Below are 14854 nucleotides of genomic sequence, written 5' to 3' on the forward strand. Positions count from 1 at the left end.
TCGAACCCCTAATATTCCACATGGGCAATTCAGCACCGAACTCCTAACCTCCCAACCACGACCCAGCCCCTAACTTTGATTTCAGCACTGAACACCTCACCACCCCCAAAGGGGAATTGTCATATGAGTCACCCACAGCCCAATCAGGCAGAACCCCCCATCTGGCAAAAATTTATTTCTATGGCACTTTTGACTGACCTTTGGCAGTGGAGGGAGTGGAGGAAAACCTCACTGACAGGCAGGCACAGCACACAGACACCACCTTGCCTGGGGGTGGAGCAGGCGTCTTTTTACATCATATAGTCACCCACATGTGGTACTCCTCCCCACGTGGCATCCGGCACCCTCTAGTGACATCATCAGCAATGTGCACACCAAGTACCAGGCGCAAGGGCACATCAGTGTCCCTCTCAACACCGCCCTCACGCCCACCTTCTCAGCACACAACATGCCATGGGCGGAGGTGGTTGATGTCATCCCTGAGAAACCGTGACGCTGAGTGTATATGCTGGCAGGTATCTTGGCAACCAAACAGCGCTCACTGCTGGCGGGCCGGATCAGACTCCTCTGCGGGCCGCATGTGGCTTGCTGGCTATAGTTTGAAAACCCCTAATTTAAAGGAATCTAACAAAGGATCCTTTATAATTAAAACAAAGCCAGGTTAATGGAATGTAAAATTGCCTATATATCTTGGCAATAATAATTGGATTTTAAATTATTAAAATATGGATAGAACCATAAAGCAAATAAGAAAGACTTGCATTATAGAATTTGAGTGATATATGGAAATAAATTTATCACTAAACCTTGATTTATCTGTAAGCATAGAGAATATAATTAATGCATACCAATAGAAGACATTATATATTCTTATTTAACATTGTATTTAACCCAAAATTCATAAGATTTCACTTTTTTATTCTTTAAATTAGTAACATATAGATTTACAATTTAGGTTTTTTCTAAATAAGGAGTATATTGCATCCAAATAAAATTCTTGAATGGCTTATTTAAGTCTTTTTGTTTCTTTGTTTTTTGTTTTTGGTTTTGGTTTTTGGGCCACATCCAGTTATGTTCAGGGAATACTCTTGGCTATGGAGACCCCCAGAACCCTCGAAGGGGTTGTTTGGAGAGCTCCCCATAGGGTATGCACTGTGATGTTTGGCAGCCCATGTGGTGTTGCAGATTGAATCCAAATAAGGCCATATAAAAGAATCCCAGTACTGTTTCCTTAGCAATAAGAATTTCTTTGAAATTTCAAAAAATGAATTCATTTATCCAAAGAATATGAATACACTATTTTAGAAGGGTATTTACAGCTTTTTATTAACCAATCTTTATTTATAATAGTAAAAGTATATAATCAACCTATATTCACATCAACAGTTCACTGAATAAATAAGTGAAATGAAAAAATAAGTAATGGGACAATAACAAACTAAGAAGTTTCTACCAAGAAAATAAATTATTGTTAAAATTAGCTTAATATATGGAATGGAAGAAAATATTTGATTGCCTTAATAATATGCGGGATCCTGCAAGCCCCCCGGAGGGTGTGGTTCAAAATTAAATATATATTTAAATATATATATATATATACATATTTATATATACCTAAAAAATTGAGTTCCTCTGATTCAGCCAGATTCTGTATTTAGAGAATTTGGGGCCAGAGGAAGTGAAACTGAAGTGTTACAATTAAAAATGTGTATTTTGAAATAATGACCATCCCTTTTATTATTATTATTATTTTTTGTCAAAATTAATGAAAGATAAGAACATATATATTATTATGTTCTGCCATTTGGCTCTTCATCTACAGATGCAGTGAGATTACTTTATCTAAACTCTTTTAATACCATTTCTATTAAGCTTATCTTCCATCAGATAAATTTAAATTAAATTTAAATTCCTGCATTACATATGGTACCCCAGGAATAATTCCTATTCCAGAACCAGCAGTAACCCCACATCATTGTTTGGTAGCCCCAACCATAGATAGATAGATGATAGACAAATAAAATTTAGAACCTATTAGCATTATGTCAAAGATAAGCAACTTGAATAAACTGCATAAAATTGGACTTTTTGTTCTCACAACTGTGTTATAATTGTTTTAGAATAAAATGAATACAACTAAATAGTTTTATTTTTAAAAAACAAGTTGGGTACCATCTATTTATTTACTTAGTGTTTGATAGATTCTGTAGGAAAAAATGTGTTATAAATATTGTATATTTGATATTTTATTTACTTCATCTTTTGCATGCTAAAATTTCCATAATTTTCTAGAGCTCAGAAGTGCCTCACAAAAGAAAGTAAAATAATTCATGAGACAACATGATTCATATTACAATGCCCAGATCATTTGAGAAATTGGAGATCTCTCCACTCCTTTAAATTTAGCGAATTTTGGGGAGTACAGGCATTTAAAGTGTTTCAGACTGTGTGTGATTTCTTAGTAATTTCAGATACTGTTTGTTCCATCCTCAAATTGAGACACAATAGCAAAAGTCCTAGTTCTTAAAATAAAAATACTTTTATTACTTTGGAGCTAAAGTAATAGTACAGTAGGTAGGACACTTGCCTTGCATGTAGCTAACCTGTATTCAATTCCTGCATCCTATGCTATTCCTTGAGCCCACGAAGAGTGATCCCTGAGCTCAGAGCCAGGAATATTTCCTGAGCAACAGGTGGCCCCCATAACAAAAAGTATACAATTAATAGAAAATGTATTTGAGAGTATATAAAGAAATAAGAAAACATAATGGAAGATATTTAATCAAGTTGAGATTTGTAACTGAAAAGCTAAAAATAAGTATGAGATATATCAATTTGAATTTAAAATTTTGATAGTCCAAAATGAAATTCTTTATTTTTATTAATATATTTATTTAAGCACCATGATTACAAACATTTTTGTGGCTGGGTTTCAGTCATAAAAAGTACACCCTCTCTTCACAAGAGCAACCTTCCCACCACCCATGCCCCCAACTCCCTCCTCCCCCACCCCTTGTTTGTCTTCCATACAGGCATTCTACTTCTCTTACTACCACCATTATCATGATAGTTGCTGGTGTAGGTATTTCTCTAACTGCACCCACCAATCTTTGTGGTAAACTTCATATCATGGACTGGTCCTTTCAAACCTCATCTCTATTGTCTCTGGATATTATTATGATACTGCTTTTTATTTTTCTTAAATCCCACAGATGAAAGAGACTATTCTGTGATAACTCTCTCCCTCTGACTCATTTATAGTTTCCATGTCCATCCATGTATAGGAAAATTTTATAACTTCATTTATCCTGACAGCTGCATAGTATTCCATTGTGTATAAGTACCACAGTTTCTGTAGCTGTTCATCTGTTGTTACGCATCTGGGTTTCCAGATTCTAGCTATTGTAAATAGAGCTGCAGTGAACATAGGCATTTTTGTATTGTGTTTCTGTGTTAATAGAGTATATCGCTAGGAATAGTGTAGCTGGATCATATGGGAGTTCAATTTCCAGTTTTTTGAGGAAACTCCATATTGTTTTCTATAAAGGCTGGACTAGATGGCATTTCCACTTGCAGTGAATGAGAGTTCCTTTCTCTCCACATCCCTGCCAACACTGATTGTTCTTGTTCCTTGTGTTGAGTGCCAGTCTCTGTGATATGAGATGTTATCTCATTGTTTTGGTTTCCTTCACCTGATAATTAGTGATGTGGAGCATTTTTTCATGTGGCCATCTGTATTTCTTCTTTGAGGGAAGTGTATTCATTTTTTCTCCCCATTTTTTGATGGGTTTAGATATGTTGTTATTTTTTATTGTTAAATTCTGTGATTAATTTTAAATGAACTCCAAGTCTTAAAAATTTAAATAGATCCAAACACATTTCGATTCAAGCTTTGAAAGTTGAAGACAGAATAATATTCATATACAAAGAATTTCATAAGATTAATCATGAAGGACATAAAGCAATGTGATCACAGTGTTCAATGTGTTGAAAGAAAGAAAATCAATATTTGAAAAACTATGAAATTAAAGATATTTCCCTATAAGCTGAGGGAGTTTCAGAAATACTGAAGATCCTTTAGAGTAAGAACAAAGGACACACATTACAGTGACTTGAAGATATATGAATAACTAAAGACCAATAAAACTAACTTTAAGATTTAAAAATGCATTAATTATTTTTGCTTACAATCCCTTATGATTTAAAAGAAAATTGCATTACATGATACTCCTGAGGAATATTTGGGGCACCCAATATAATGCTGATAATATCTAAGTAATATATATATAAGTGTTATACATAGAGAGAAGCAAAGTTTTTTAACAGTTGTAATTAAGTGGAATTAAAACAGAATTTTATGAGTTTTGGATTTAAATCTAAAGAGCAACCCTGGGAAAATAAGGAACATTTTAAAATTAAAATAATTAATATACATACATATTTATGTAATATGAAAAGTTAAGAAATTGCCATGAAAAAAGGATATATAAAAACAAATATCCTAAGTAGGTCCTTGTTTATCAATAAGTCTATAAAAACTAAATGTAATATGAGTGTATTGTTAGGTCTAAGTTATAAATCCATAACTTTGGTAATTTTCTGCTTGTTCACTAATTTTTCTCCTAACTTTATTGCAGTTGGTTTTCTGTTTATGACTTATTTTTATCTAAGGAAATGTTTTGCAGTACAAACAGAATTGTAGGGGTTTAGATCTAAAGATCTAGGGTTTTATATCCTAAAAAAGGTGTGTGTGAATTGTTTTCCATGTAAATGTGAGATCAGAAGAAGCCTACTTTGCTTGATAATAAAGCTACAAATATTAGTATGTAGATATATATTAGACTAAAATGGCAGCCTTTAAGAGATATAATGTGATCTCTTTTATTTTTGAGGTAAGAATGGACATGTAGGGGCCGGGCGGTGGCGCTAAAGGTAAGGTGCCTGCCTTGCCTGCGCTAGCCTTGGACGGACCGCGGCTCGATCCCCCGGTGTCCCATATGGTCCCCCAAGCCAGGAGCAGCTTCTGAGCACATAGCCAGGAGTAACCCCTGAGCATTACCGGGTGTGGCCCAAAAACCAAAAAAAAAAAAAAAAGAATGGACATGTAACCATTATGTAACCGTTGTTCTTCCAAAAAAGCCCTTTTGCTTGGCCCTTTTGTTTTGCTTCAGGAATAGTACTTTTTAACCAGTCAAATCCAGACCTGCCTTTTCCTTTCTGCCATCTTTAGTTAATCTAATCAGATTTCATTATCTGCACTGATTTTCGTCCTGGCTTTCTTCAGTCTCCATGTATTGCACAAAGCCATTAAGTTGAATAATAATTTCTCAATAACTTTTGAAACCCAGATATATCATAGACAAGAATTGATATATCATAGACAAGAATTGAATTGTGGTCTAATATGTAGAGTTTTCTCCAATGTTCTTTGTAAGGGGGAGATGTAGCTTTGCTCAGCAGATTCGGGGACTCCCAAAGGTGATTCTTATTAATACAGTCCAGATGTCCAATTCAAAGGCCTAAGAATGTGGTGTAGTCTAAGCCTTCTAGTACCAGCCTTTGCAGACTGTGGACCTTGAATAAAAAACCTAGGCTAGGACCATGCTAGTCATAATCTCTGCACTACCTCCTGGCCTCTGCAGTCTTTCTTAAAATGTATTTTTTATTCATTTTCCCCAGATGATCTATATGATTATCTACTCTTCAGCAATATGAGTAGAGTTTTGATATTTATTTTCTCGGTATTTTGGTTTATAACAGATTCTTCAGACCTCTCTTTTCCACGAAGAATTTATTGTTGATGTTAACTTTTGTACTGAAAGCTAGATAATATCTCCACAGGAATGTACCTATGTCTCTCTCAAATGATGGGAAAGATTATTGTTATATGTTCCTATGTTTATGTCCCACTTACTTTACTACTGTATAAGATTAACTTTATAAGTTTTTTGGGGGGAAGGGTAATGGGCCATACCCAGAAATATTGAGAATTTTATTTTTGGCTCTGTGCTCAGGGATTACTCTTCGTGGTGCTCAAGGGACCATATGAAGTACCAGGATCAAACTCAGCCCCACCTGCTGTACTATCCTCTGTCCCCAATTTTGTTAACTTTTATTGAGTTAATTGGGTCATTCATTTGCAAGGACCACTATTTAAGAAAAGCATTGCTGGGGCCGGGCGGTGGCGCTGGAGGTAAGGTGCCTGCCTTACCTGCGCTAGCCTAGGAGACGGACCGCGGTTCGATCCCCCGGCGTTCCATATGGTCCCCCAAGCCAGGAGCGACTTCTGAGCGCATAGTCAGGAGTAACCCCTGAGCGTCACCGGGTGTGGCCCAAAAACAAAAAAAAAAAAAGAAAAGCATTGCTGTAAACTTTAATGGAATCTTACTTTAAATGTCATTGAATATAATAGACTATATTTAAATAAAATTAGTTTATAATATTTGTAACAGTAATATTTAATTGTTTAAAAGTGTTGTATTTAACGGAAGTTATTTAAAACAGTAATTTAAAACTGTTTCTCTTTTTATTTTTATTTTTGTTTTTCTTTTTAGATTACTATGCCATGCTATGAAGGACCATATAGTTCGTGTTGCAAATGAAGCTGAATTTATTTTGAACAGACAGAGAGCCGAAGATGTCCATAAACATGCCGAGTTTGAAGTAAGATGTTGGGAATAAAATAGATTAAGTCTACTTTTCTTTCATAAATTGTCCATCTTCTATGATAATTTTTCATAATGAGGATTTTTGTTTGTTTGTTTGTTTGTTTGTTTTGGCCCACATCTGATGTGCTCAGGGGTTACTCATGGCTCTGTTCTCAGAAATTACTACTGGCACGCTCAGGAACCTAATCCAGGTCCACCACTTAGAACGCAAGCGCCCTGTCACTGTACTATTGCTTAGGCCCACATAAGGACTTTTAAAGAAGAGAGTTTGATGGAATGAATTTCATTTCTTGTATTTGAACTTAAGTATATATCAAATAAACTATACTCTTATTTTTGATTTATATTGGGATTTTTTTTTTTTTTTGGTGCCACATCTGGCAGTGCTCAGTGTTACTACTGACTCTGTTCTCAGGATTCACTCCTGGCAGACTCAAGATACCGTAAGGGGATTCAAGAGATCAAACTTGTTCACTGTACTCTTACTTCAGCCCTCACATTGCTCAGTTTTCATCTCACAACATGAGGAGATACTCTACTCTTTTAGTTCAATTATTTTAGTCAGTTTTTTGAGTACTCTTTATTATTATCATCATTATAGAGATAAGAGGGTTGGAGAAATAGTACAGGGGTTGAGGTATTTGTCTTGATTGTAGCAACCCACCCTAATTATATCTCAGTTAATGAAATTTAAAATGCTAAAAATTCCCCACTAGTATTTATGGAAAATCTCATTTTGTGCTTATAATTACTTGCCATTATTTTTATTGCTCAAATTCAAAAATTACTTTGATTTCCATGTTGTTGAATGTAACAGTTACTTTTGGTTATGCACTTTACAAGATAAAATTAAATTCAGAAACATTTAGGTAACCTAGCATTTGTCTTAGGCTCTCGTGACCTTGAACATAAAAAGTGTACTACCAGTTTATTATCTAGATGTAGTGTAGGAGCCAAATAATTTGACTGTAATAGGCTACTCAGAAATCCAGTTCTGATGATGATTTGACCTCAGTAAACAAAACTCTCCTAGTTTTGGAAGTTGAGGCCCCAGGTTAAGTGACATCTCATCTAGCTAGCTATGATACTGGAGTTAAGGGAAATAATACAGTTGTTGCTTTAGTACTCATAGTTTCTATTTCCCTTGTTATGAAAGAAAATTCAACATGTCACATAGAAGCATGCTTATTTGAAAATATATACCAAATATTTTAAACTAGGATAAAAAAAAGTGCATCAGCTTTGATCATCAAGATGAGGTTTTCTATTGATTCATATTAATTCTGGCATGCAATAATATAAATAGGAATAAAAATGGTGCTGTCTCTCTTTAAATTGTGTTTAGGGGCCAGAGTGATAGAACAGCAGGTAAGGTATTTGCCTTTGCATGTGACTGACACATGTTTGATCCCCAGCATCTCTTATGGTCCCCGAGCCTGCCGGGTGAGATTTTTGAGTTCAGAGTCAGGAGTAACAACTGAGTGCCACTGGTGTGGCCCAAGAAACCAACCAACCAACCAACCAACCAACCAACCAACTAACCAACCAACTAACTTACTAACTAAAATAGTTTTTAGATATAACATATGCAAACTTTAAAAATAATATTCAATTAACTTTTGACCACAATATATAGGTCTCAGAATATTAAAAACTCCCTGTAAGAACGACTTTAATAGTCATAGTTTTACCTTGAAAATTAACATATTTGGGGAGGGGCTAAAAGTGGATCAATATTTGCCATGGGAAAATATTTGAAATAGGTTTTCAAGCAAGTTAATTAATATTAGCTATGAGCTTTAACACACATCTAACAATGTATGTTAAGCTAAGGGCAGTATTTCATATTCCTTTTCTTTACTACCTGAATAAGGAATCTTTTTAAACAATTTCTGTCTTACTTGCCCTTCTTCCAGTGATTTTTTGGGTCACACTCAGAAGCTCTCAGGATTTATTCTTGCTTCTGGTTCAGGAATCATTCATGATGGGAATCATATGCATTGCTGGGCATTGAACCCCCGTCACCTGGTATATACAAAGCAACTATCTTCCTATACTATCTCTCTGACTCCACACAAAGTAATATTTTACTACTTTATATGTGCTGTATATCTATTTTTATTGTACTGTATACATAAAAAACCCTTTTTAACAACAACAACAACCATTTTTCACTTCCTGAGGCCTCTCATAAATGTATACTCATGGGTGATCAGAGGCTAATGAAGTCCACACAAGACTTGGATTAGGTATATACTTGATATTAATATATATCTAAGTTTCAGATATTATTTTATTTAGTAAATGTGTGTTTTAACCAAAATTGGTAGATATATTCTTTAAAGTTTAAAAGTTCATTAGGAATTCATTGATGAGTTGTAGTTTCCCAAATATCTATTACTTTTAAATTCAAAAACTATTCATCAGGGCCGGCGAGGTGGCGCTAGAGGTAAGGTGTCAGCCTTGCAAGCACTAGCCAAGGAAGGACCAAGGTTCCATCCCCCAGTGTCCCATATGGTCCCCCCAAGCCAGGAGCAATTTCTGCGCGCTTAGTCAGGGGTAACCCCTGAGCATCAAATGGGTGTGGCCCCAAAACAAAAAAAAAAATAAAATAAAATAAAAAAAATAAAAAAACTATTGATCAGTCATTAAGGCAATTTTTGGAAATTTTTATCTCACATATAATTCTATAAATAAAAGACTATTATTTGGATATGATTATTCAACAGTTAAGTGTTTTTTAAGTTAACCATTGAAATAATTAAAGAAGATAAATGAAAATTTGATTACAGAGTCAAATGAGCTAATGAAATATTAACCTCATTATGTAGGCAGATCATTGTACTAATTGGTGATTCCCTGTACAAAAAGATAAATTGGATAATTAATTTTTCATAGATTACTGTAGGGTTATTTTTCTGAAAGGGTGCCTTGTAGTCATGGTCTTTATCATTGACTAGAAAGGACATGTTCAAATATCTTCTGTGAAATAGACTTTTATATAGCATTGATGGATGCATTCTAGTTATATGTATTTAAAAGTATTTAAAACCTTTTTTCCTCCTAGTTAAGTGACTCATATTGAATACTTGATAATCCAGCCTAAAAATCACTTCATATATTACTTATCATAATTATTATTAAAATCAATGTTTATGTTTTAGGAAAGGTTTTGTAGAAGTTCACAGCTAGAAGTACTCAGTCTTCTCTCTGCTTAGAACATGGGATCACTGGTGGCAGTAGTAAGTGGGGGACCATATGATAATGGGGACAAAACTATTGGCTTCTACATTCAAAGTTTGTGCTCCAATCTATTGAGTTTACTTTAGTCCAGGAAAATTTTATTATTTTTGATTTATTGGACCTTTTGATAATAAAACCTGTTTGATATGTTGCTAATTATGTGAAAATGATAGGACAACATATTATTATGGAGATATGGAAATGAGAATAAAATAGTAGATGTTGAAAGAATAATAAACACTACATTTTATAGATGAGAATTATTGTAGGGAAAACTTTTGTCCCAGATTCTCATAAATCTTAGTATAAGTAAAATAAAAGAGAAATTCCATAAATTCGAAATAAATTTTTAATCAAATATATTTTATTAAAAACATTCTCATTTATAAGCTAGAAACTTAAAAATGTCATGCTTTTAACATATGTAAAATTATCAGGAACATAATTATGTAAGTTGAAATAAGTATGCTTATAATTTAAATGAACCAAATTTTTGGAATATAATAAATACATAATTTTTACCCAAGAATTCAAGTAATTTAAGCAACATTGTCTAAATTATTTTACATTTACTATGTGAGTACATTCTTATAAGAAATACATTCTTACCTACTTAAAAATGTCAATATCAATGATTCTCCACTTTGGATGAAAGATATTCTGTTTCATAGCACAGTGTTTGCACTATACTAAGAAAGTCCTGAAATTCTGTTGATTTGGTTTGGTTTTTAAAAACATATATAAATTTATATAGATATAAATACACATATATGGATATGTATATGCTTATCCTTTTATTTATACATATCCATATATATGTATATACATATATATATTTTTGTTTTGTTTTGTTTTGTTTTTGGGCCACACCGGCTATGCTCAGGGTTTACTCTTGGCTATGCATTCAGAAATTGCTCCTGGCTTGGGGGACTATATGGGACTCCTGGGATCGAATCTAGTTCCATCCTAGGTCAGCTATGTGCAAGGTAAGCACCCTACTGCTGCACTACCATTTCAGCCCCTTTAAAGACATATTTTAATGAGTTTGAAAGATAGTTCAAATGATTGGAGGGCAAATTGTGCATGCAGGAGGCCTATGCTCAATTCCCATAACCTTCAGGCATAACCTTCAAGCATTTGAGGATGCTGAAGGAGGATGTAGGTCAGTGAGAGTAAAATGTAGACCTTGAGATAAGAACTTAACATTGAAGGCGGAGAGAGATTTTAGAGAACAGAGTCAAGTTGCCTTGCATGCAGTTGACCACAGTTAGATCACTAGCACCACACATAATCTTATGGACAACCACTAAAAGAGATCCCTAAGCACAAAGCCACAGTAATCCCTGAGCACAGCTATGTTTGCTCATCCCTCCAAAGCTTCCACATTCAAATTAGGTTATGAACACATGCCAGACTCCTACTTGTTAATGAGTCAACTTACAGAATAGACAGGAATTGTATATTGAGTAGAGTCTTCTACTCTTCTGGGCTTACAACAGAAAGTTTCCCTTTATTTAAAGGTAGAATTTTTTTTTTGCTAAAAATAATCTTTGCACAATAAAAATAGGACTTTTTAAACAAGTCCTAGATATCTATTTTTTAATTCCTTAGATATTACATAACTTGTATAACTTTGCAGAATATAAAATATATTTTATAGTTTTTCCATCTATTTATTTTTTGAAATTTTTGGGTTTTTTTGTTTGTTTTGTTTTTGTGTTACATTCAGTCATGTGTAGGCTTACTCCTGGCTCTGTGCTCAGGGGTCACACTTGTCAGTGATCAAGGAAGCAAATGTGGTACCTGGGATCAAATCCAGGTCATCCAAATGTGAGACTTTAACCATTGTACTATCTCTTTGACTCTGAATTTGTGTTTGATTTTTTTTGTGTGTGTTTTATTTTTTCTTCTATTGGCTTACAGTAGTACAAATGTTGAGATATTTGTTGGTGGCCACATTTAGCAGTGCTCCTGACTTACTCCTGGCTTTGGGCTCAGTCTTGGTGGACTTGGGGGACCAGATAGGATGCCAGGGAATGGACCCAGGACAACTGCATGCAAGGCAAACAAACTACCACTACAGCACCCAAATGTTGACATATTTTTAAGATACAGTGAATTCTTTAATTTTTTTCAAGAGTTTGATTGTAGGACAACTGGATTGTTTCCAGATTCTAGCTATTCTAAATAGTGCTGCAAAGAATATAGGTGTGCAGAAGGCATTTTTGTATTGTGTTTTTGTGTTCCTAGGGTATATCCCTAGGAGTGGTATAGTTAGATTATATAGTAGCTCAATTTCAAGTTTTTTGAGGAATCTCCACAAATGAATGGCTAAAGAAACTGGTACATATACACAATGGAATATTATGCAGCCGTCAGAAGAGATGAAGTCATGAAATTTTCCTATATATGGGTGGACATGGAAACTGTTTTGCTGAATGAAATAAGTCAGAGGAAGAGAGATAAACGCAGAATAGTCTCACTCATCTATGGGATTTAAGAAAATAAAAGATAGGGGCCAGAGAGGTGGAACAAGCGATAAGGCATCTGCCTTGCCTGTGCTAGTCTAGGAGTGACCACAGTTCAATCCCCTGCATCCCATATGGTCCCTCAAGCCAGGATCAATTCCCAAGTGCATAGCCTAGAGTAACCTCTAAGTGTTTCTTGGTGTAGCCCAAAAACCAAAACCAAAACAAAACAAACTAAAAAAAAAAAAAAAACAAGAAAAAAAGAAAAGACATTATTGTAATAATACACAGAGACAATTTGAGAAGAGTGCTGCAACAACTGGCCCACTATATGAAGCTTACAACAAACAGTGGTGCGTGCAGTTAGAGAAATAACTATACTAACAACTATCATGACAATGTTAATGAGAGAGAGAAGTGAAATGCCTGTCTTGAATATAGGCATTGGGTGGGGAAGGAGGGTGATGGGGGGAGGCATTGGTGATGGGAATATTGCACTGGTGAAGGGAGGTATTCTTTTTATGACTGAAACCCAACTACAAACATGTTTGTAATTATGGTTCTTGAATAAAGATAATATTTTTAAAAAATAAGAGAAGACAAAGAAGAGTTTGATTGCCTGAGATTTTACTCTTGATACTTAGACTTTAAGGTTCTCTGTCTTTCTATACAGAACTCTTGTGTTTATAATTTATCATCTTTATGCATTGCATTTTCTGACAGTCACAGTGTGCCCAATATGCTGCTGATCGCAGAGAGGAAGAGAAGATGTGTGACCACCTTATCAGTGCTGCAAAACATCGAGATCATGTAACAGCAAATCAGCTGAAACAGAAGATACTTAATATCCTCACAAACAAGCATGGTGCCTGGGGAGCAGTTTCTCATAGGTGAGTAATGCTAAATTTCAAGTAAATAATAAACCACAGTAAATTTTAATTTGAAAGTTGACTATCCATTTTTAATTTTAGATTTATTTGGTTTTTTGGTTTGAGTGCCAAGCTGGCAATAGTCAGACCTTCTTCCTGGCTCTGCACTCAGGATACAATCCTGGTGATGCTCAAGGGACTAGATGGGATACCAGGAACTGAACCTGGCTTTGACAAGTACAAGGCTATCAAGGCTATTGAGTTTTTTGTTCTTGTTTTTTTGTTTTGGGTTTTGGATATTTTTTCTGTACCATCTCTTCAGTCCTATGAACACCCATTTTTAAGTAATTTATAAAAAATAATTTAAATTATTCCAAATAGGTATGACCTTTTTCTTTTTTTATTGTAAGAATTTATTCAGGAGAAAAAATTATTAACATATTGAGGTAAACTGTCATAACATAATATAGTAACATAATATATAATTAATATAATAAAATAATACATGTGAGTCAAAGAACATTTCTAAATAAAACAATTTTTTGATCATAATGACATACATATCTTTCACAGTAGTATTTTAGGTACATATTAACATTGAATCTGGGGAATATCCATCACCCCCAGTGTTGTCCTCCCTTCATTCCTGTTCCCAGCATATATCCCTTTCTTCCTCCTTTATCCCCCAGAATGCTAGTTTAACTAAAAGCATATATGTTAACACTAATGTAAACCATTTTTTTTTGCAGTTCTAGATATTTTTACTAGTGGTTTCTTAAAGGTTTAGAGTCAAAGGAACACTGTATAAACAATGTTAGAGTGGCAGTTATCGTTTGCATGGGCCCACCAAAGTATGGGGGTCATGGAAAGGAAAAACTTTTGGCCTAAATACAAGGAAACCTTACCCCTGAAGTTTCCTGACATAAGACGATTTCTAGGCTCCAGGCAAACTAGTTTGTCCAATCGTGGTCATTGTCTGTAGTGCCCATACAGTTATATTTTTCACAGTCTCTGTTGTTGGTATCCTGTTTCTGTAATGAAGGTCCTGGAATCTGTATATCCTACATTGAAGTCAGGATGGTGCGGAGCGGCGTCTAATTTCAACTCACAATTAAAGGGCAATGCAGAAAGCCCTGTCCAGTATGCAGGCCGTTGTTGTTTAAATCTTCTCAGTGTTAAGGGAGGACTATTTTAAGTAAATCAATGTCAGAGCAGCAGTAGGGTTTTCCCTGGTAGAGAATTGCTTCCAGGTGATGACATAGACAACTTTGGATGTTTCATAGATGGCTTCCCTGGTTCAGGGGTGACTGGAAAATGCCCAAACCTCTGAGGCCTGTGCCAGGTCATCATGTCAGTGTTCAGGCTGTAAGGTTCAGTTGCACCACAGGATTTGTGTGTTCCTATCTCTATTAGATAAGAACTTATTTGTATGTATAGTATTTTCCATTTTAATGTGCCCATGCAAACAAGGAATAATGCCACCTGGCATTACCAGCGCATAAGAAGGCTCAGGAACAAGTCCACCAATCCCCGTGACCTGGTTCAAAAACATAAGCATTAAACTGAGGGACTATTTCACCAACATTCCTTATTGAACAGTTCACAA

General features: G+C 34.9%; 1 protein-coding gene across 2 annotated transcripts in view; it reads left to right on the forward strand.

Moving 5' to 3' along the window:
- The window catches only part of NBEA (neurobeachin), a 697365-nt gene that overhangs the window by 335094 nt on the left and 347417 nt on the right, over positions 1–14854 (forward strand). For both annotated transcript variants that reach the window (XM_049778738.1, XM_049778739.1), the window contains 2 exons: positions 6555–6663; positions 13103–13269. In XM_049778738.1, coding sequence (XP_049634695.1) covers positions 6555–6663; positions 13103–13269 — 276 coding nt within the window. The remainder of the gene's footprint in view (positions 1–6554; positions 6664–13102; positions 13270–14854) is intronic.

This window comes from Suncus etruscus, chromosome 8 (assembly GCF_024139225.1).
Source record: "Suncus etruscus isolate mSunEtr1 chromosome 8, mSunEtr1.pri.cur, whole genome shotgun sequence".
NCBI lineage: Eukaryota > Metazoa > Chordata > Mammalia > Eulipotyphla > Soricidae > Suncus > Suncus etruscus.